The 24,371-nt window shown below is 43.2% G+C and overlaps 1 protein-coding gene across 3 annotated transcripts in view; it reads right to left on the bottom strand.

Moving 5' to 3' along the window:
• Nucleotides 1-1,814: 1,814 nt before the first annotated feature.
• SYT14 (synaptotagmin 14) overlaps nucleotides 1,815-24,371 on the bottom strand; it is a 199,455-nt gene continuing 176,898 nt past the window's right edge. For 2 of the 3 annotated variants that reach the window (XM_050951825.1, XM_050951824.1), the window contains 2 exons: nucleotides 9,555-9,744; nucleotides 1,815-4,747 (listed from right to left, as the gene is read on the bottom strand). In XM_050951825.1, coding sequence (XP_050807782.1) covers nucleotides 4,434-4,747; nucleotides 9,555-9,744 — 504 coding nt within the window. In that variant the 3' untranslated portion in view covers nucleotides 1,815-4,433. Of the gene's footprint in view, nucleotides 4,748-5,909; nucleotides 5,967-9,554; nucleotides 9,745-24,371 lie in introns of all 3 variants that reach the window. The other variant, XM_050951827.1, reaches the window with a different exon arrangement.

Below are 24,371 nucleotides of genomic sequence, written 5' to 3'. Positions count from 1 at the left end.
CAGAGAATGCACTGACTAATACAGAAACACAAATAGGGGAAAAAAGAAACCACCCAAACAATGTTGGGTGGGAAAATAATAAAAACAGGCACTATTGTAGCCAATAGGAATGATTGCAATCGTTTATGGATGAAAGTCTCTAGAGTGCTGAAAAACTGTCTTCTACAGTATCTGCAATAAAACTAGTCAGTGGTTTGGGTACTCTCGCCTACTCCACTATAGCCTGTGAACTTGTTTAGTTGATAAATAGAGCCTGTGACACCAGTAAAAGGGTATGCTTTCATTTCAAGTAATCTCCTTATTTTGAAACTTCATTTTATTAATATGCTCCGAGGATTTTAATTATGTTTAGAAACGATGCTGTACTTGTCAAGTAGCTGAATCCATAGCTCTTGCATACCAGCAAATCCTCAGCTGCTGCTGTCAGCCAAGGAGCTGGACCCTACTTTAAGGCTGAATTGTGGCTTTGCCACAAGGCCAGCACAAGGGGCAGCATGTGGATGTGCTGCCACAGGAGCAGACCGGGACTGTGACTGTGAATGCCATGTCCCTTCTTGCTCAGGACGAAGTTATCTGCACCAGTCCTATATCTGGCACAGATTCACTCTACCCAGAGCAGAGATTCCAGATGTTCTGGCTGGCAAACGAGGGAATGGAGCCAAGGCTCTGTCCATTCCCCACCCACCTGCACAGGAAGCTGTCCTCTCTCCTGCACTTCTATATTACTGGCCAGTGCAGGGGAGTAACATTGCACCTGGGAACTTCATACTCTCTTGTATTGGCCTGTTAGGTCATAATCTGGCCCTTAATCTTTTGTGCAGTTCAAGTATGAAGCCAATCATTCTCTCTCACTTTTGTAATCCTTTTTGCAAAGAGCCATGTATAGTATGGAAGATTTTAATCCTTTCTTCAAATATATAGGTATATATATTGCAGAAAAGACAGAAACCCCTTTTAAGTGTAGTTTCTCAAAGAAACTTTGCATATTTTATGTCAATCCAAGGGGTAAAAAAATATCATTGCTGTGTTGTATCAAAAACCAGTATCAATACAAGGATTGTAATTTCTGTATAATCCTGATATACAGGAGAAAAATAATTTAACCATTTGATAAATTCTTGTAAGTGCTGATTGTACCTTTAAAACAGAGGTCTGAAGGGTGAACAACAGAAAAAGTCAAGAGAAAATAGAATAATGCACAATTTTGAGGCAAGCACAAAGGCCCTGTTCTGATTTCTTTTTACTACATACCAGTGTTTTTGTTCTTTGGATTGTCTGTTTCTTGACTGAGGTTTGTTCTATCTGAATGCATACAAAAGACTCTGTGCATCAGCTACTGGGGTAAGGTTTGCACAAAGCTTTATCTAAAGGCAGATTTAGAATATGAGAGTGTATATTCACATTAAGCAAATAATAAAACAAAAAAACCCGCAAAACCACAAGTCATAACATTGACCTAGGAATAAAGAACATAGCAGTTACCTGTTCTACTGCTAATTTATAAAAATCCTCACGTGAATTTCAGTAGATGATGATGTGATTGGTTTTGAAAGACAAAAACATTTGATCACATTCTATTACCTGTATATGATGTCCATGTAAAATTAGAAATTCCTTTAAGCTCTTCATATACATTTATATTGCAGGAGCCTAAATAAGTAAGACCTTTAACTTTGTGATACACTTGTTGAATCTGAATTCTATGAAAATCATGTATGAAAATGTTGGAAAAGCATCATGATCTAACAAAAACAATCTCGTTAGACGTACTCAAGATGTGTCTAAATTAATATGTTAATGTCTTATATGTCAGAATTGTTAATACATGAAAATGTCATTCCTAAACAATCTCACTTTTCAAAAGGAATTTGATTGCTCCTATCATTTAGTGTAGTTTGGGTTCCTTTTCCAAGTTACAGACTCACCAAGTTTAATTTGTAATATAGTCTGTGGGTGACCTGAGATATCCCTCATGCTCTGTAATGGAATTACCTTGTTCAGTAGTCACTGTGAAATACTGTACATCACTTTATACAGTGAAACCTGTACAAGAGACAACCCTTGACAGACAATATTTGATCTTAGGAGACTGCCTCAAAATATCCACAAATATATGTGGTTTATGACCCTTGGTTACTTATGACTTTTTTCCTGGTAGTAACTCAGTAAATAACAAGTGTGTCTATTGTAAGTGAAACCAAAATGAGCTGGGGAAATGGAGGTGGTTTTTCTTATGCACATAAAATTAACATATTTTTATTTAAAAATTTATGAGTTTGATGTTGCACCTCACAAACTGAGCAACAAACAGAACTTGAAAGAACACTTTATACTGTACCGCTATTTACAATGTTTCTGGCTAATCAAAGTTCTTGGATGTTTGAATTACCAAAATGAAGTTTATTGTGCCTTACATAAAAAACAACATGCAAGACAGGAAAGAAAATTTCTGTGGCAATGTTCTGAGAAATCCTTAAGTCAATAAAAATTGAAGGCCCTGTTCTGCAAATACAACCATTCGTTTGTATTAGCAGCTTCAACTAGTGTGATATGAAAGGCACAAAATAATGTCAGTTGAAAACTGTAACTGGAGATTTCTTAGGAAAGGGGTTATGAAATCATTTAAGTATTGTGAGTATCTGAGAATCACATGACGTATCTTTAACATTATACACTTGCTGTATGCAATCACACAGTACCTGACTGTCTTTGTATCCCAAAGCTTGAACTGTTCAGAGGTAACAAGAAAGAGTTTCTTTCTTTATCCAAATTCTCTACAACATCAGTAATTCTCACCAAAAATAATACAGCAATCGTACTCTCCTTCTCAGTGAATGTTGCACTGGGGACTTCATTACGAAATAAGAAATAAACTGCAGTATGTTTGCTCACATACTGTAGAGCAGCAATTAAGGTGAAATGAAAATTATTGTAATATATAAAAAAATCCGTTTTGAGAATCCTGACTTTTTTTAAAAAACGGTGTCATTACTTATTCAGTCATCCACAATATTTAGTAATCTGAATTGGATCTGTCGGTCAGCGTGAATTAGTGAGACTCTACTGTACTTACGGTATTTAGGCCCAAACCTCAGCTACACATACACACATATTTCCCTGATGTCGGTGGAAGTTGTGGGTATATATCCAAAGGGAAAATTTGTCCATTATGCTACAGCTTTTTTTTTCTTTTTTTTTTTTTACCATGACGTTGCTATGAGGCCAACCGTGCCAGCCTTAAATACATGCAGAGCAAACAGACCCATACATTTGGGAGTTCAATGTTCCATGCAAGCCCTGACAACTCATGGGTTAGCCCTATTTCTCTCTGCCACCTGGAAAACAGAGAGGAAATAACTCTCTTCTAGATCCCCTGTATTCCTCCTCCAGCAACAAGACTAGAAATTATGGTTCTTGAAACTCTGTAATTCATATGACCAGCCATGGAAACAAAAATATCTTTCTTTTCCCCAAAGTCATAGAATTGGTCCTTTGCCTTAGCAGTTTAACTACTACTGTTTCTTTTATGACCTTTCAACATAATCTTCACAATACTGACATTTTAAAGAAATGCATATCAGTTGGTTTAATGAAAAGATATTTTTAGTAAACTCGTGCTCTATGAGCTTCCTATATTGGAATACATGAATACAGGAAGTGCTTTCAACAGAAAGTTACATAGTTTTACAGTACAACCTGTCTAAACAGACTTGCAAGGGACCAGAACAGTGATCTGGTCTCTTTGGGTTAGGCAGAAGCACAAGCACAATGTGGAGCTTGTTCCTGTCACAGATTGAAGAAACATTTATGTCAAAGTTCACCTGATTTTACTGAGTCCTAGAGTTTTTCAGACTAATTTCACATCAGAAATGAAGTTAATGCAACTAAGTGCCTAAAAAACAAAATCAATCTAAAATAACAATATAGTCAATATTAAGCTTTCTTCCCAAGTGGTAGTGATTTTTTGTTGTTGTTTGGTTTTCTTGTTTCACAGTTTAATAATTTGTTTCTTGTATTAAAGGCCAGTGTCCCTTAATCAGGATGTTGGCAGGTCAGAAACTAAAAATATAAGAGCACTAAAAAACCCCAACATGATAGGAGAATTTTATAATAATTTGGGGATTTTTACATAAAATATATTTGAATTGCTAAATAGAAAATAATCCCAAACCAAACAGTATTGAATGCATCAAGGGGATGGAGCGATTGCTATCTCATCTGTGTACAGAAAGGTTTAATCTGACACTAGTGAGGTGTCTGACAAATGAATTGAAGAAAATGTGTCAAATGTTCTGCTCCATCGCACATTGTGCATTTTTAAGGTGGAATGTTGAATTTGTTACTTCCATAACAAATCTCCTGGTGGTGACTAAGGGACAGTCTTGTCAAACATGGAACACCCTGGAACCACAACTGACCCTTGGTGCTACCTGTTAAGACTCTAGTAATGAGTGCCATCTGCAGATTTGTTGTCCTTTTGATTCCTTCATTTCAGTCCAGTGATTTAGCTCCTCTTCTCCCGAGCTGTTGAGACCTAGAGAAATCCAGCCTATCATCTCTTTTCGTTTCATGCTGCGTTTATTATACACAGACAGTATGAGTGTCACATCTGAAAGCTGAAATAGTGCCACTTGAAAAATGAAGGTTTCTTTGTATACTGGATTGGGCTGCCCTCGGCGGATGGATGTCTTGCACTTGGACATCTCCTGACCCATGGAATTCAGCAGTGTTAATTTAACATATGTATCTACAAAATAAATGACATTTTGGAATGTTAGCTGTGTGTTAGATAGGACTTTTGGCTAATGAGATATATAACAACATACTACATAAGGATATGGTGTATACCATGTTGATTGAACATAGCTCAGTTTGGACATACATAGTTATAATGTGAAGAAGATGATAAGTAAGCAAAAATATTTGTATTGCGCTAATGACATAGCTGGTATTTTCACTGAGTTAATGAGTTTAGTTAAAGGTATTCCTCATAATCCTTCTCTTCCCCACCACCCCCGACATCTGTACACAAAGCAGACTTGAACAGCATTAACACTTAGCAAGCTTCAACTAGCCACAACACTGTAAAGCATATCACTGAGTTTTCAGAAAATAAGAACACACAAAGTGGAATGAAGACAACTAATGAAGAGGAAAAATGAATGTTGGTGTGCAGCAATGACATCAAAACAGCTAAGAATGAAATGCTTAAAAAAAATCTCTGCATGGATGTGGTTTCTTACTTAAGGCTTTTTGATTCTGTTTACATTTAAAGATCAAAATGTAGCCAAAACAGATTAAATCTCTTTTATAGTTCCTAGTTTCATGCAAGATTGCATTTAATGCATTTTTGAGAGAAAATAAATAATCTTTGCACAATTTAACATGGTTCTTTAAGATGTGGCTTGCCTAGTGCTTTAGGAAGTACTTTCAAAATGCTGATGCAATGTTTAAAATATATACTGTAAAATGCATTTTAACACACCATGATTTTTAGTATTTGAGTGATAAGCCTTTTATTTTTAAAACTGTATTTTTTCTTGTTTGTCATAACACCTGCATACCATATACAGCATTTGTATTTCATAAAGTTGTTACTCATTTTAAGAAATATACAATTGTCTGAAAAAAATCTACTTTTATATTCCTATTGTATATATGACAAGATTATTAAAAGATAAGAGCTTGTGTAAAAAAGAGGCTCATTGCATGTTTTCACTTTTTAGATACTCTGAAATACCATCATCCATAATCAGAGATAAGTGCTACCACTGCTTTTAAGAGTGCCACAGATAATAAATGTACATTTTGGAAACTAGCATGGTGGACAGCCGTGGACAGCTTTACTGCTGGCAAGTTTTCTTTTGCATGAAAAAGACAACATCCAATTAGTCTCTACAGGAACTCACCTCGGATTATATAAACCTGTCCACCTATCAAGTGTTTTAGACAACAGAACAGTCCGTCTGACAACAGGGGGTGGAAAGCAGTAAAAGAAATAATGACCAGATGTCAATAGTTTGGTGAGAGAGGGTCAATGGTTAAAGTTTAAGAGGAAACACTGTTCACTGGAGCAGAACACCACAAAATCTTAGCAGTTCTGTTCAGATAGAGGATTGAACAAAAGGATTGTTGGGTAAAAGTTAATGAAATGAGAATTTTGTACATTCATTGTGTAATCTTTACCAAAAAAATTACACTGTTTAAATAGCGGGAGATCTTAATATTAATAGTTATTAGATTTAAAGCACATAGAAAGAATCATGCAAGTGATCAGGTTATAAAAGACTAGGTTGATATCACTCTATTTTCTTTATCAAACCTTACGCTTTTTCATGCAAACTCCAGCATATTAAGTAAGACTACACACAGTAATTATGCTCAGTATATTACAAATTATAGGATGAAAGATTATTGACCTGAAAAGTTAATCCTATAAATGTATAATGATTTTGGTCAGTTATTATATTTAATGTTACTTTGTGACTGTTTAATGTTACTTTGTGACTGTTTGAAGCAGAGATGAAGTTGAATCACAAAGTGAAACTGATCTAAACTTCTGCAAAGTTCACAGATGCTCAGACCTGGGATTCAAATATGGGTCCATCTCTAGTTTAAAATTTAAACAATTCATTAATTAAAACTAATGCATACAATTATTACATGAAAGTTTATGCATTACTTTAACATTTTAAATTATAATGGAATTTTAAAAATACATAAAAGTTCATCAGGATTAGTACACTCATCTTCATCACACTATAGTGATAATTATACTATAGATACTATACCAGATAAATTCCAAACTCTGATTGTTAGCATAGGTCAGTCTGTAGCTTGATGAGTTCACTACAACTCTTATAACAGTAATAGAGATGCACGAACCTTTCCAGATTTGGTTTGAAAGGACTTCACCCAATTTACATGGGTTCACAATCCCTCATCTACAAAAAGGGTCATGTCTGAACAAAACCTTACTTTTCACAGGTGAATCTCATTGTGATCCATTGGTGAAACTGGGATTCTATGGGATCATGAGTGTCTTAGCACTCATATCAGAACTAGAAATTAGATTACATCTCAGCTTTATGGAAACAACAGAACTCTGATCTCATGTTTGCACATATAGAATTAGGCCCTCATTATTAATCAAAACATAAAATAATAAGGCAATTCCCAATAACTGGGAAATGAATGAAAGAAGAATATTAGGATACTGCCAGTCTTGCTAGAAATAATAAAATAAAATTAAAAAAAACCACAAGATCTAATTTGCATAAAATTTGTACACTAATGTATTACAGGAAACTAGCTTATTCCCTCTCTCCAGCACCTTCAGGGGCAGCTACCTCTTCTTTCTTCTCTACGGGAACTCAGACTCATCTCTCCCCTACCTTGATGCTCACATCTCCACCTCCATCCCATCACTCAAACTTCCATTGTCCCTCTCCACACTCATCTCTCTTGCCTGTGAGAGCCCCATCTCTCCATGCATCTTCTGCTCTTCTCCCTCCTCTGGGGTCTTTGGGTCCTTCATGTTTCTCCATCTCTCTCTCTTGCTCTCTTTTCTTTCAGCTTTTCCATCTCTCTAATCCCCAATCTCTTAGTTTTTTTACTCCAAAGAGATGTCTCTGGAGCTGCTGCTTGGCAACACAAGGGGAGCTAAGATTATGCCATACCCTTCTCCAGCCATGACCACCAAGCTCAGCTCCATCCCTGCAGAAAGATATTCAGAGAGGGAGATGGAGGAGAAGGCTGAGACAAAGGTAATGAATGGGATAAGCAAAGAGCCAGGGAACGGAGAGGAGAGAGTCTCAAGCCTTGGCGTCCCACTCCTGACTCAGCTGCTAAAGAAGAGAATCCTAGAGATGGGCAGGATATGAAAGCAGCTTTTTTAATGTAGGCAGCCTGCCAAGTAAGCCTGCAAAATGGTAGAAAAATTGCAGATTAGGGACACTGTTCCCTTCAATTTTCCCCAGCCATGTGTGGAATGAATTTTGTTATGTGCACCAATATAGAGGTGATGTCTGACACATCACCTCCATATTGGTGCACATAACAAAATTCATGTGGTGGGGTGGGGCTGAGTGGTTTGGAGTGTGAGAGGGGGCTCAGGGCTGGGACAGAGGGTTGGGGTGTTGGGGGGATGAGAGTTCTGGCTGTGGGTGCAGGCTCTGGAGTGGGGATGAAGTGAGTTTGGGGTGCAGTGGGGCTCCCCGGGGAAATGATGAGGAGAGAGAACTCCCCCCACAGCTCTTTCTCCCTGCAGCAGCACCTGGGCTGGAGGGGAGAAGCACCTCTTCCTTGGCCGCTGCAGGTCTGGGCTGGGTTGGGGGGGGAGGGGGCGCCTGTCCCCTAGCCGCAGCAGGTTTAGGGCTGGGCTGGATCAGAGCTGGGGCAGGTCTGTGGCTTGGACAGAGGCATCTCTACCCACTGCAGGTCTGAGCGTCTGCACAGCGCTTAATAGGCAGCTGTGCAGCCGCACAGTTTAGAGGGAACTTAGATTGGGGAATAATGTGGCCAAGGTCAGAGCCTCCAGACATATTTGGCTATAACCTGCTTGAGTGAGACAGATACCTACTGAATTTTGCCAAGTTGGATCAAAGAATTAGAATGGAACCACATAGGAACCAAATAAAAAATGGATTCTGATTAGCTGGGCTTATTCTTCACATCACATGAGAAGGAGCAACCAGTCAGGGAGGGAGGTAGGATTGTCCTGGAGTCTCCAGGAATTTAAGATTAATCTGTAATTAAAGATTATGTCATGTAAGGAAACGTCCAGGAATACATCCAGCCAAAATTGGGAACACTAGACAGAGGAAAAATACCACCTTCTTATTCCATGTGTCTTATTTCAGCAAATTATGCTCAAACTCAAAATACAAACTTAGAAAATTTAGAGCTATTTTTAGACGCAGGTTCATCTCAAACCAAGGTTGAGTTTGAGTACATTTTACAGACTACGTTAGAATGAAAAAGTTTTCCCAGCTCCGTCCAATGATGAATTTTCCAATTTAAGTGGTGAGCTGTACTGCATTACTTGGCAAAGGCTAGAATTTGTCTTAGATTGTCTTCTCTGAGATTTCCAAAGTTAAATATATTTTCCAAATATATCACATACATACACAAACTCATACACAATTAAAGACTGTAGCATCAGTCCCCTAGTAACAGCAATAGCTTCACCATATTTACACTAGTGTTAGTTGGCACATACTTTTTCTTTTAAAACTGTAACTTTTTATTCCTGGCCTGTGATGTGAGGCATTAATAGTTTAGCGATTAATCATTATAATAAAGGTAATTTATTAGTCAGTCATCATGAAAAATTAAAACAGTCTTGTCAACTTATAACTAATATTTTGAATTTTATATTTTTGCTATTTCCCAACTGACTAGAAATATAAAACATGAAACAGATTAGTTGATGATTGTTCTATTTCAGTTTGACTGGGTAAGACTAAATGATACGATTGAAGTTCCCACCACTGAGAGCCCCACAAGTGCAGAAGTATTAGGATGATTAAAAAAAAAAAAAGATTATCACTCACTGGGTGGTCTGTTTGCTGCCAAATTTTTGAAGTGGCTGCCTTTTATCACTTCTGCTGATAGTCTTCCAGTTGTGGCATTATAAAGTAGGCCGATGAGGATTTCTGGAGCTGAGCCATGTACCAGGGAGTGACAAGAGGAGGTACTTTCACTGCAGGACATTTCTGACATGCTTATTTGAGAGTCACAGCCCTGTAAGCAGAAAAAAAATATTTTGATGTGTTTCACAGAGTGAAGCTACTGGAGATCAATTTTTAGTGTAGCACTTGGGGAGTTAGGCAAGCAACTTTAACAATAACAGGAGTTGCATGCCTAAACCCCTTATGCACCAGATGAGAATTGTAGTCCTTTAGTATATTTGTGTTTAGATATACACTTGAGGTAACAAAGAATAAACAATCTGGAGACAAAATTATTATTAATATTGTGTTTTCATTATTAACGAGTCAGGAAGAATAAAAGGACCAAGACAAACACAGCATTTATTGTCTTTACTTACTTGAATTTATTAGATGAGACATACAGTGTACTTTGCTGGCATCTAAGAGCCTAGTAAACTTAGGATATCTGCTGTTTTTTCCATAGATAGAAATCACCATTTGAACTTGGAACACAATTTTTATTTCTCCTTTGTAAAGGTTATCTGCCAGATTGAAAACTCATGAGCATACAGTTAAAGACACGAGGAGAAACAAACACAAACACACACTGCCAAGAACCAGTTTGTCTGGTAGGGCAGATTAATTGAGGCAGGCATATGGAACGTAACAGGCCTCTGTGCCCTGAGTGGCAGTGAGGAAAAGTCATGTTAAGGGTGGGCAGGCAGTGATCTAGTGTCCTCCACCTGGGTTCCTGCAGGGAGGAAGCTTTAATTTCCACCATGGGAGCCTCTAAGAGGATGCACATCTCCCAGCCATTATGATTGTACTGCATCTTGATCCAGGCTACTCACACCCACCTTGGCCCCCTTCAGCCCCTCTCCCCCAGCAAAGGAAAGGTTACAGCTACTTTACACTATCACAGTTATTGCCCTGGTGGACTTCCTACTCTGGGGACTATATGAATACAGTAACTCTAGTGCAAACAAGACTCTGGGTTGTATTTGGCCCAACTGCTATTTGCCTGGAAGCTGTGGAGAGAATTTAAAATGCCCAATTTACTTTAAATTCCTCCCTCAAAGATCCTAAGGGTCTGTCTACACTGCAGCTGGAAGTGAACCTTCCAGCCTGGGTAGACTGACTTGCACTACCAGGACTCAAGCTAGCACACTAAAAATAGCAGTATGGACACTGCCACTCAGGTAGAGATTTGGGCTAGCCACCTAAGATCATGCCCACTGACACTCATCTTTGGGTCTGAGCTCAGGTAGCTAACCCAAATCTCCATCAGAACCATAATATCTACATTGCTATTTACAGGGCGCTAGCACAAATCTGTCTACCCAGGCTGGGAGGCCTGTAAGTTGTACTCGCCTTTTCTTCAGTCAAAGAGAATTTGAGGTGGTTCCTTTAAGACTCAACATTATTTAAAGGAGTTGCTGAGGGAGAGATTGAAGGAAGAGAAATGGATCCATTGTTCTTCGAGGTGGTTACTTCTCCAGTGTTCAACACATCCATACCCTTTCTAGAAACTGGTGGTAAGGGACAATGAGACCAAGTCTGGGACCATCCCTGGCCTAGGTCAATCTTAAAAGCAAATGAAAATTTTACTTTACTCATAAAGCATGAATGAAATACAGAAGACCAAATTATAGCACAGGTATTAGTTTAGTCTAGGAGATTGCATTTGAAATGGAACCCTTGTCCTAATTCTCATCAACAAAAACAATACCTTCAAATAAATGTAAGGATGATACAAGCTTTCCAAAGCTTATTCCAAGAATTCCAGATCTTATATGTGAATGCAAATGGTGTTACCAAACACATTTCTGCTGGAGAAGGTCCTAACCCAAATCTTCAGATCTCAGTCCCCTGAACCATCCAAATTTGCATTTTCAGCCTTTGATAATTTCTCCCAATGCTCATTATTTAGGGCTGAAAATGAGCTATGCAGTATTTTTTAAATTGCATTTACTCTCTGCTTCTTTGGTATAAGCAAATAAAAACCCACATTCCTCAACCTAAACTATGAAGTACAAAGTGGAAAGCTGAAAAGGAACATGATTCAGCTCCAGCAAGCACGGTGTACACTGTACATTCCAAAAGCGCTGGCTGTCAAGAAATGGATAAGATCAAGGTTTGGCCAGTCGGTTTTTATGTGTTTTCATAACTGCAGGTATGGCACACAAGGACAATTTTTCACAGCTGTTAAAACTACATATATTTTCTCTCTGTTGAGCTTATTCAGTTTGTCTACTTAAGCTGGAATTACACCCCATGATTGCATGACAGATATACCCATATAACGGTCAGTACAATAGGCAGTGGTGTGAGCCTATCAACAGCCTAACCGTTATCAAGTTTTTGTAGGCATCAGGGCAATGGAGAGTTTTAAGGAGGGATCTGAAGGAGGAGGATGAGGTATGTTTTCTGGAGTCCCTTTCAAATGGAGGGATGCCAGTGGTAGAAATGATGGGGTAGGAAAATGTTTTTGCAGCAGCATTCTTAAAGGATATGAGTGGGGCAAGGCTGCATTTGTCAGAGCCAGAGACAAGGATGTTGCAGTAATTCAGATGGCAGATGATGAGAGCCTGGATGAGAGTTTAGCTGTGTGGATGGATTGGTAAGGCCATATCTTAGAGATATTACTCAGAAAAAATCTGCAAGATTTAGACATTACCTGGATATGATACCTAGAGAGAGGTCCAAGACGAAGATCACTGAGTGACAGGCAGAATGGTGATGTTGTTGACAGTGATTGAGAAAGAGTGGGGAGAGGACTTGGGGAGCGGGAGATAAAGAGCTCAGTTTAGCCATGTTGAGCTTGGGCACACAGCTAGACATCCATGAGGAGATGTCAGAGAGACAGGTCAAGATTTTAGTTTGGACAGAAGGAGACAGGTCTGGGAGTAGAGAGAGAGAGATCTGTGAGTCATCAGAATAGAGATGGTAGGTGAATTTGTGTTTGCAGATGAGATTACGAGAAATAAGATATAGATGGAGAAGAGAAGGTAACCAAGGACAGAGCTTTACAGAACACCCACAGAAGGTTCGAGGGTGATGAAGAGGATACTCCTAAGAACACACTGAAGGAGCAATTAGAGAGATAGAAGGAGAATCAGGAGAGGACAGAGTCATGGAAGACAAGGGAGAACAAAATGTCAAGAAGGCGGCCATGGTCATTAGTATGAAAGACAGCCAACAGGTTGAGGAGGACAAGAATGGAGTACTGGTTCTGAGCTTTGGCCAGGAAGAGGTAATTACAGACTTTGGGAAGAGCCATTTCAGTGGAGTGCAAGAAGCGGAAATGAACGGTGGGGATCTAGGATAGAACTCGAGGAGAGGGACTGCAGACAATGATTGTAGACAGTGCATTCAAAGAGGTTAGAGATGAAAGGGAGAGGGGGCAGTAGTTGGAGGTAAGTGAGGTCAAGGATGGCTTTGTTTTAAAAAGGGAAAGATTAAAGAATGTTTATATTGTGAGGGGAAGAGCCAAGGAGAGTGAGAGATTAAAGAGAAGAGTAATGTAGGGTATGAGAGTGGGAGCAAGGGAGATCAGGAGATGAGAGGAGATGGTTTGGGATGGGCTCACTGGGGCAAGTGGAAGTGTTAGAAGAGGAGGAGAGCAGATGAAAAAACATTGCGTCTGTTACTGTGGAGGAGGCAGAGAGTTGTAGGAGGGAAAGGGAAGGGAAACCAAGGGGAGGGAGAATCATGTCATATTTTATCAGTTTTCTCTTTGAAGAAATTAATGAGATTCTGTGCAGAGACAGACACAGAGACAGGAGGAGGGCAGTGTTTGAGGACTGAATCAAAGATAGCAAAAAATGACTGGGATTGTGGGCATGGGATTAAATTATGTTGGAGAAGTAGAGCTGCTTATCTAGCAAGATGGCAGAACTGATGAAGAGAACAAATTTGTAGTGGACAAAATCAGCCTGGTCACAGGATTTCCATAGAAACACTCTACAGTGTGATAGCAGAAATGGAGGAAGTGGATGTTGGGGGTGAGCCAAGGCAGGATGGACCTTGTGATGGGAGAGAGAGGCCAAAGAGACAAAGGCGAAGGAGGGTGGAGCGTGGAGACAATCAACAACCACATCAATAGAAGAAAGGGAACACAGGACAGGGAGGAGAGGGCTGAGAGCAGATAAAAATACATCAATGCTGATGGACTGGAAGTCATGGAAAAATCGGTTCTCATCTTTGTAACTGTTGTTCTTCAAGATGTGTTGCTCATATCCATTCCAATTAGGTGTGTGCATGCCGCATGCACGGTAATTGGAGAATTTTTACACTAGCAACACCTGGTGGGTCAGCTGTGGAGCCCCCTGGAATGGTGCCTTTATGGCGCTTGATATATACCCCAGCCGATCCAGCGCCCCCTCAGTTCTCTCTTGCTGGCCATGCCGACAGAGGGGAAGGGGGGCAGGTTTGGAATGGATATGAGCAACATCTCGAAGAACAACAGTTACAAAGGTCAGCAACCGTTTTTTCTTCTTTGAGTGCTTTCTCATATCAGTTCCAATTAGGTGACTCACAACTCTTACCTAGGTGGTGGGGTCAGAGTGAAGTAACGTGGATAGTAGGACTGCTCTACCAAACGCCGCATCATCTCTGGCCTGCCGGATGATGGCATAGCGTGAAGCAAAAGTGTTTACTGATGACCAAGTTGCATCTCTGCAGATCTCCTGGATTGGCACGTGGGCCAGAAAAGCCGCTGATGAGGTCTGAGCCCTTGTGGAGTGAGCGGTGAGGGGTGGGGTCGGAACACTAGCCAGATCTTAGCAAGCACGGATACAGGACGTGATCCATGAAGAGATCTACTGAGAGGAGACTGGGAGGCCCTTCATCCAGTCCACCATTGCAGCTAAGAGCTGGGTTGTTTACCTGAATGGCGTATGCTCAATCTAGAAGGTAAGGACCCTACGGACATTGAGGGAGTGTAGCTGCTCATCTTGGCGACTGGCTTGCCGTTTTGGATTAAAAAAATGGAAGACATATGTCCTGGTTGATATGGAAGGTTGATACCACCTTGGGAAGAAAGGCAGTGTGAGGCCATAGCTGTACCTTATCTTAATGGAAGATTGTGTAGGATGGTCCTGAGGTAAGAGCCCTGATCTCGGAGACATGCCTTGCCGATGTGATAGTGATGAGGAAAGATGTTTTCCAAGAGAAGTATAAAAGGGAGCAGGTGGCCAGTGGCTCAAACGGGGCCCCCATGAGTCTGGAGAGGACCAGGTTAAGGTCCCATATGGGGACTGGCTGCCACACCTGTGGGTAGAGACGGTCCAGGACCTTGAGGAACCTACCGATCATGGGATTGGTGAAGACAGATCATCTATTCGCACCCGGGTGACAAGTCGAGATGGCCGCCAGGTGAATTCTGATAGATGATGTTGCCAAGCCCTGCTGTTTCAGGCTCAGAAGATAGTCCAAAATGAGAGCCATGGACACTTGGCGGGGGAGAAGACATGCTGCAGTGAGTGCACCAGCACAAGAATTGCTTCCACTTAGCCATATACATGGCCCGAGTGGGGGGCTTCCTGCTGCCCATCAGAACTTGCTACACCAAATGCGAACAGAGGAGTACTGAATGGCTCAGCCATGCAGCATCCACGCCATGAGGTGGAGAGATTGTAGGTCAGGGTGACAGAGGTGGCCGTGCTCCTTAGAGATCAGGTCTGGAAGAAGAGGCAGCAGGACTGGAGCATCCACAGAGGGCTCCAACAGCGTAGTGTACCAGTGTAGTCTGGGCCACGCCAGGGCAACCAGAATCAGTCGTGTCCTGTCCCTGCGCATCTTGAGCAAGACCTTGGGCACAAGAGGAAACAGGAAAGGTGTAGAATAGACTCCCTGTCCACGGGAGCAGGAATGCATCTGTGAGAGAGCCTGGAGAGCGACCTTGGAGGAAGCAAAAAGCTGGGCATTTCCTATTGTTGTGGGAGGCAAACAGGTCGACCTGGGGAACCCTCCACTTTTGTAAGATGAAGTGGATGACATCCGGTTGAAGTGACCACTCATGGGAGTGGAAGGACCCGCTCAGGTAGTCCACCAGCGTGTTATGGACCCCGGTAGAAAACATGCCACCAGGTGAATGGAGCGGGCTATGTAGAACTCCCACAGTTGAATGGCCTCCTGACAGAGGGGAGTTGATGTAGAACACAGCTGTGGTGTTGTCCGTGAGGACCGCCACACAACAACTGTGCAACTGCTCCTGAGAGGCTTGACAAGCAATATGTACCGCCATCAGCTCCCGTACATTGATATGGAGAGAGAGCGTGGACAGGGAACATAGGCCCTGCGTTTGGATGTCTCTGAGGTGGGCGCCTCATCCCAGGGTTGACGCATCTGTGAGGAGGGACAAGGAGGGCTGAGGGGTGTGGAAAGGGACTCCTTTGCATACCACCCTGGGATCTGGCCATCAGCGGAGAGAGGCCAGGACCTGCTGTGGGACGGTGACAACCAGGTTCAGGCTGTCTCGATCTGGGCGATAGACTGATGCCAGCCAAGCTTGTAGCGGACGGAGCTGAAGTCTGACATGTCTTGTCACGTACGTGCCGTAAGCCATGTTTCCTAGAAGACTCAAGCAAGTTCTTGCTGACGAGGTTGGGAAGCTCTGAAGATTCTGGATAAGACCCACTATAGCTTTGAAACGAGCATCCGGCAGGAGGGCTCGAGCCCACACAGAGTCCAGGACTGCTCCTAGTCTCTGTCGGTTCTAGTGTCAACTTTGCCACATTGAGAAGGAGGCCTAATAGACAAAACGTGTCCATGACCAAGCGAAGATGGGACTGCACCTGTTCCTTGGTGCACCCCTAGATAAGCCAGTTGTCGAGGTAAAGGTATACCTGCACCTGCCATTGACGAAGGAAAGCTGCCACGACTGCCGTACATTTGGTGAACACTCGGGGGGGGGGGGGCGGGGCGTAGAGAGGCCTAAGGGAAGGGTCATGAACTGACAGTGTTCATGGTTGACCACAAAGAGGAGGAAGTGTCTATGTGCCAGATGGATCGCTATGTGGAAATATGCATCGAGGGTGGCGTACCAGTCTCCAGGATCCAGGGAAGGTATAATGATGCCCAAGAGACCATGTGGAACTTCAACTTTACCATGAACTTGTCGAGTCTGTGCAGGTCCAGAATGGGCCTGTCATAAATGGATAGTTAAGAGTTAATAGAACAGAAGTACTTCATATCTCTTTTGCTTGTAAAGGGTTAACAAGATCAGTGAGCCTAGCTGTCACCTGACCAGAGGACCAATCAGGGGACAGGATACTTTCAAATCTTGAGGGAGGGAAGTTTTTGTGTGTGCTGTTAGTTTTTGGTTGTTGTTCACTCTGGGGGCTCAGAGGCACCAGACGTGCAACCAGGTTTCTCTCCAATCTCTCCGATACAGGCTCTTATAAGTTCTAAATAGTGAGTATTAGGTAGATAAAGCGAGTTAGGCTTATGGTTGTTTTCTTTATTTGCAAATGTGTATTTGGCTGGAAGGAGTTCAGATTTGTATTTTGCTGAAAGGATTTTAATTTGTACTTGTATACTTAGGCTGGGAAGGTATTCCCAAGTGTCTATAGCTGAAAGACCCTGTACCTATTCCACTTTAAATTTACAAAGATAACTTTTACTGTTTTTCTCTCTTTAATTAAAAGTTTCTTGTTTAAGAACCTGACTTTTTTTTATTTTGGTGTGAGACCCCAGGGGATGGGGTCTGGATCCACCAGGGAATTGGTGGGGAGAAAGGCGGGAAGGGGGAGAGAAAGGTTAATTTTCTCTCTGTGTTAGGATTACTTTCTCTCTCAGGGAGAGTCTGGGAAGGGGAGAGAGAAGGAGGGGGAAAGGTGAATTTTCCTCTCTGTTTTAAGATTCAAGGAGTTTGAATCACAGTGATCTTCCAGAGTAACCCAGGGAGGGAGGGGAAGCCTAGGAGGCAACGGTGATGGAAAGGGTTTACTTTCCTTGTGGTAAGATCCAGAGGGTCTGGGTCTTGGGGTTCCCCAGGCAAGGTCTTGGGGGGACCACAGTGTACCAGGCACTGGAATTCCTGGTTGGTGGCAGAGCTACAGGTTCTAAGCTGGTAATTTAGCTTAAGGAATTCATGCTGGTACCCCATCTTTTGGACGCTAAGGTTCAGAGTGGGGAATTATACCATGACAGGGCTGAAGCCCGAACTTTGCCTTGGGGATTAGGAAGTAATGAGAGTAAAAAACCCTGCCCCTTAGCTCCCTTGGAACCTCCTCGATCACCCCCATGGCGAGGAGCATCTGAACCTCCTGAATAAAGAGTTGTTTGTGAGAGGGGTCCCTGAAGAGGGATGGGGAGCGAGGGTGGGAAGAAGAAAGTTGGAGAGAGTATCCCCTTTCCACCATGTGAAGGACTCAATGGTCCATGGTTATGACAGACCAAGCATGGTGGAAATGGGATAAATGGTTCAAGAAAGGTGGGGTAGGATCCTGAATTACATCCAGTACATCGTCCTCAGATGTTCCTTCAAAAGATCTGTTTAGAACCTGTCGAGGGCTTGGATGGGCCCTGGCCCTGCCTGGACTGCTGCCTGGAGAGCTTCCTCCTACAATTACAACCCCATCTCCTATAAAAATCCTGCCTCAGCTGAGGAGGGGGATAGAAACATAGCAGAGGCTGCTGAGGTTTAAAGGGCTTCCACTAGGTAGCTGGTGTGTGCACACTCAGTGACCTCATTATAGCCCTTGAGTTTTTAAGGCTTTGCAGCCTTGAACTGGTCTTGTCCAAAAACAGACCCTGTCCATCAAAGCGGAGACCCTGCAATGTTTGCTGAAGTTCCAGAGGCAAGCCAGAAGCTTGCAGCCAAGAGATTCGTCTCATTGCAATCCAAAAAGATAAAGTCCACACGGCAAAGTCTGCAGCATTCAACGAGGCCTGCAATGAGGTCCATGCCACCACATTGCCCTATTCTGCAAAAGCCCAAGCTCCTCTCCTGGCTCTGGAGGTACTAACTCCTTGAACTTCAGCATGGAGTTCCAAGAGTTAAAATTGTATCGGCTCAGGAGTGCCTGCTGGTTAGCAATCCTGAGCTGAAAATCCCCCAAGGAATAAACCTTGCACCCAAATAGATTACGGTGCCTGACCTCTTTTGACTTGGGTGCTGGGGCTTGCTGGCCATGACATTCCTTTTCGTTTACTATGGTCACCACCAGTGAACAGGGTTGTGGGTGCGTATAAAGTTAGTCATACCCCTTAGAGGAGACAAAGTATTTCCACTCCACTCCCTTAGCAGTCAGGGGAATGGATGCGGGCATTTGCCAGATTGTTCTGGTGGTGGTCTGAATGGTCCGAATAAGGAGTAGAGCCACTCTTGATGGAGCTTTGGCAGACAAAATATCGACCACAGGATCCTCCACCTCTATCACTTCCTCCACTTGAAGGCTCATATTCCGCGCCACCCTACATGGGAGGTCCTGGTGGGTGCGGAGGTCTATCAGAGAGGGACCCGATACTGCAGTGCCCACTTCCACCTCGTTGGGTGAGGATGAGGAGGAGGACATAGGAGGAAGAGGATCATCTGGGGCCTCTTGCAGAGCTGGGCCTAGTTGCCCTGTGCCAGTGACCTTGATGCCTGGACCAGGAACTGGAGTTGGAGGAGGGCCTGAAGCTGGGAGAGAAGTCACCACGGTCTCCATGCCGCCAGGGGCAGGTCGGCTAGCGGTAGCCTTTGTTACTTGCGGCTCAGACGGGGCTGATTGAGAGGCCCCAGATGGAGCACCTTGGGCCTGGTGGTACACCCAGGGCGTCCAGAATGGCCATTGAGTAGACCCTTGAGCTGGACCTTGATCCTGTGCCTGCCAATGTCCAGCCGCTGAGTCCAGGTGGCTGTGTTCCAAATGGTGGCAATCTAAGAAACGCGACCCTGCCTCTGACCCTGACGAATGACAGGCGGAATGTGATGGCCATGGTGGTGCTGAGTGGGTCTGCGCTGAGTCATGCTGAAGAGACGGTGGAGAGCAGCACCGCAATGTAGGGGAGCGGTGCCAGGATCTGGACCGGTACTGGGACCTGGAACGGTGCCTGGATCTGGACCTAGGCTGTGACAATGACCAGCATCGAGAGCAGCATCAGGTCCAGGATCTGCTCCTCAATGGCAACTGGTGGATGGAGCAGTGTCGAGACCGGTGCCGGGAGTCGGAGTGGTGCCACAAGCATGACCAGCGCCGCAAATATGACCGGTGTAGTGAAGGAGAGTGGTGGCGGAACTGTGAATGGCGCTGGGACTGCGAGCAGTATCAGGAGCGGGAATGGTGCTGAGAACAGGATCGGTGCTGCAGCTCAACTGATGGTGCCGATGGACGGATAAGTGCTGGCTTGCCCCGGGACGGTGCCACACGTACAGGTACCAGCGCCTTGGTCTGAGGCTGAGGGGATGCCGACACTGTCATGGCAATCAGATCCCTTTGCTGCTGCAAAGGATCTGAGGTAGACGGCAACAGGACCTCAACGACACTGTGAGTCCGGGAGTCCAGTCGCACCAGACTCAACAGCTCCACCCTCGAGGCCAGAGTCAATGGTGCCGAAGATGCATGTTGCACCCCTGGGTGCTCCACTGCAGGATGTGACTCTGCGGACAGTTCCAGGGAGGCTGGTCTTTGCTGAGGTGGGCCAGCCTTTTCCGGTTTCCGGTGCCACTTCTGGCCACGAGAGTGGGAGCGGTGCCAGACCGATGATGTCGGCGCCACAGGTCTCTATCAGAGTCCAACCGCGGTGCCGTTCCTACTGCTTCCATCAGGGCGCTGCACATCTAAGTGCTTGGTGCCGGATCTTGGCATGCCACTGGAGGCTGAGGGCTAAAAGCCGCCTCCATGAGGAGCTGTCTGAAACGAAAGTCCCGCTCCTTCTTAGTCCAGAAACTAAACCCTTTAAAGATCCTGCACTTCTCAGCTTGATAAGATTCCCCCAGACACTGCAGGCAAGAATCATGGGGGTTGCCCATTAACATAGGCTTAGAGGAGCAACCGCAGGGTTTAAAGCCCAGAGCCTCGGGCATGAGCCCAAGAGAAAGATGGGAAGTAGGGAAACCCCTTCAAACCCACCAACTATTAAAGACTATAACTACAACTATTAACTATGAACAAAACTATGAGGAATACGCTAGGAAGAGTGGAGGGTAGCACAGTTCCAACAACTATCACGGGTGGTAAGAAGGAACTGAGGGGGCACTGGGGCAGCCGGGGTATATATCAAGCACCATAAAGGTGCCATTCCAGGGGGCTCCACAGCTGACCCACCAGGTGTTACTAGAGTAAAAATTCTCCGACGGCTGTGCACGCGGCACATGCACACCTAATTGGAATCGATATGAGCAAGCACTCGAAGGAGAAGGTTGAGTGACAGGACAAGGGGAGGGGCTGACGGGCAATGTTGAAAGGGACCAGGTGATGCTCAGAGAGGGAAAACTCAGCAACAGAGATGAGCAAGAGAGAGAAGTGCTTGGTGAAGATTTTCTACACATAGATGGCAGTATGGAAAATGTCACAAACTAAGGACTAGAAGCATTTTCATACATGACAACAGCAATTGTCCACCACACTGACCATTATGGGGAGGTCCCACTAAACACTAAAGCAAAAGCTATATGAACTCAAGGAGAGTCTATATTAGCAGGATTTCTTCTCTACAGTATTTTTCCCAGTGTATGCTGCCCTACTTGAGTGTTGATGTGGAGATCTACATTGAAACAGATCCATTTATTGCCTTTCAAGTGACCCTCTTCTTGGTAGCAATGGCTACTGGTATTTACCCTCACTTAGTCCTTAATCTGTATATTGCATGAAGATTTAAAAATATAACAGTATCACTGGGCTCCTTTCCAAGTCCTATCTTGTTTTTACTCTGCGCACATGGTAGAAAATCCAAAAAGAGGTCACCAGTCTTTTTAAGAAAGTGCGGAAAGAAATGATATTATATTACCTGCCTTCGGATGGTACCGATATTTTGATAAATAAAAGCACAATAATCAAGTGCCAACTTTTAAAATATTAATTATGAAATTGTTAATCAATACAACATGAATATAAAGATGGACACAATAAAGCTTTAATCTTATGACAATAATGGAGTTCTATTTCTGCCTTTCATTGCCATCTAAATCTGCCTTGAACCTAGCTATAAATCAGCATGGAGGCCACTTCATCACAGCAGTTTCATTGTGAGTAAGGTAAAATAAATTATTAATAATATCTTCTGCTTTTTATCCACAGATCTCAAAGCACTTTATAAAAAGAGGGCAGTATCCGTATTCCCATTCTGGGGATAACTGAGGCACTGGGAAATAAAGTGGTATGTCCAAGGTCATCCAGCAGAGCTGAGACTAGAACCCAGGTCACCTGAGTCTCAGCCCAATGCTCTATCCTTAAAACCTGTCAAAACAAGTTTATCTACACTGACCTATTCATAAAGGTGTTTGTTTGCATTAAGATAATTATATTTTTCCTCGATTATCTGTGACAAAAATATATTTTTAGTACACTAAGTACAAAATAAAAATACTAAGTGGTAAAACCTTTTTCAAGCATTTGGTCAGAAGGGCAATAGCTTTACGTTAAAATGCCCTGATTTCTAGCTTTCTGGCTTTATACATCAGAGCTATCATCCCCGGTTGATCTTTAAATCTTTTCTGCATACACCACAGCGCTGGTACTTTCAGAATTGATTTGATCAACATCATTCGAATGGGTGAATTTACATCCGATTACAAGATTAAAATGTACTGTGTATGTACACATCTGAGATTAAGAGACTCTCTCTGTTAACTTCTTTGTATGTACCAAATAGAAAACAAAACTAAACCTTTTAAAAAGAATCCCTAAAGGAGTATATCAGGTACAGGAATGTTTCTATCAAACACATTATAACTGGTTCCTACTGCACAACCATCAATAAACCAAAAGAAATACAAGACCTTTTTTTCTCATAGAGGAAAATACGTACAGTGCACAGTGTTGGCATGTTGAACTCCTGAGGAAAGTTTTCTTACTATCTGAACCTTAGCCCTATGGCACATGAAGTGACTCCCTATTCCTGGGAGTTCAGTTCTGTTTTCTTCCCTATCAGCAAACAGAGTTAACTGGGTCAAATTAAACAGCAGATATTGTTCTCTAGAAAGTATCGAAAAAATCTGGTATTTGTAATGGTATCTCTTATGTAGAGCTTGTGAAGTTCTGGGTCTCAAACTCAGGCCTGGGAGTCCCTAGGCAGGCACCACACCCTAGCCTCCACGCAGTGCATTCTGAAATGTGGTGGGCCAAGAAGCTGGTAGGACTATAGCCTCAGCCAAGGCATCACCCACAGAAGCCCCGATTGGAGGATTGCTCTGCTCCACCAATTGGTACAACCACACTATTTAAGCCAGAAGTCTGCACAGGATGTTTGTCTGAGTAACAAGCTGAGTTCCTATTGTGGCTGCACTGGCCCCTGCTTGTGCCTGCCTCTTGCATCCAACCCTCTTCCTGATTCCTGCTCCACTTCTGGCTCCTGCCTCATACCTACCCTCACTCCTGTTCCCAGTATGCTCCTGCCTCTCCTCCAATTCCTGAGCTTAAACCTCATCTCCAGTCATCAGTTACTAGTCCTGGCTCTGGCTCTGGCCACCAATTTCTGACCCTGACTCTGGCTTGACCCTGGGCTTTGGCATCTGACTCGACTCTGTGACCCTCAGCTTTGATTCCTGGTTCTCATTCGGGCTTGCCCCCTGGCTCTGGTAATTGGCAGTTGACTCTGGTGCTGACCCTGGGCTTCATTCCCATCCTGGACATCTGCTCTGCTCACTAGACCTGATTCCTGCTCTGACTACTAGGCAAGACTGCCTACATCCCAGTCTATAGCACAACTTCTTCGTTTGTCTCTCTTTGTTTTTTACTATTAATCACAATTTCATTGAAATAGGATGTTTGTTTCTTACATGTTCATCTCCTCATGTGACTTATTCTGGGCTTGTAGTAAGAGATAAATTCTGCTCTCAGTTCAGTGGAGCTCACACTGTAAGTGCAAGTACTGGGGAAGGGATATTTTCCTTCCCAATGTTTCAGGTAGGTCATTTGTCCAAACTCTTACCAGGGCCCATTTGTCATATAAAATGCTAATCCTGTTCTGCATGAGTGAAAGAGGTTCTGAAGTCTCCTGGCTGCCCAATATTCTAATGAAAGAAATCTCTTTTGCTTTGCTAAACCTGAAGTGGGCTGTATGGGGAAGAAGCTTTGAAGAAGGCCATGTTTGGGGGGAAATCTTACATGGGTTCTGCTTCCCCATATTGCTGTTTTGTTTGTTTCCTTGGCTTTGTTAATACTGAGTATTTCATAGAATCATAGAAATGTAGGGCTGGAAGGGACCTCCACAGCTCATCTGGTCTAGCCCGCTGCCTGAGGAAGGACTACGTAAACCTAGACCATTCCTGACAGGCATTTGTCTAACCTGTTCTTAAAAAACTCCAATGATGGGGATTCCTTTCTTGGAAGCCTACTCCAGAGCTTAATTGGTTAGAAAGTTTTTCCTAATACCTAACCTAAATCTCCTTTGCTGCAGCTTTAGCCCATTACTTTTTGTCCTACTTTCAGTGGACATGGAGAACAATTGGTCACAGTCTTCTTTATAACTCCCCTTAGCATATCTAAAGAGTTATTAGGTGCCCCCCCAGTCTTCTTTTCTCAGAATAAATATGCCTGGTTTTGTTTGTCAACCTTCCTCATATGTCAA

Source organism: Gopherus flavomarginatus, chromosome 4, assembly GCF_025201925.1.
Source record: "Gopherus flavomarginatus isolate rGopFla2 chromosome 4, rGopFla2.mat.asm, whole genome shotgun sequence".
In the NCBI taxonomy this organism is placed as follows: Eukaryota; Metazoa; Chordata; order Testudines; family Testudinidae; genus Gopherus; species Gopherus flavomarginatus.
The sequence above is the reverse complement of the archived record's forward strand: the minus strand, read 5'-3'. Positions and strand labels throughout refer to the sequence as shown.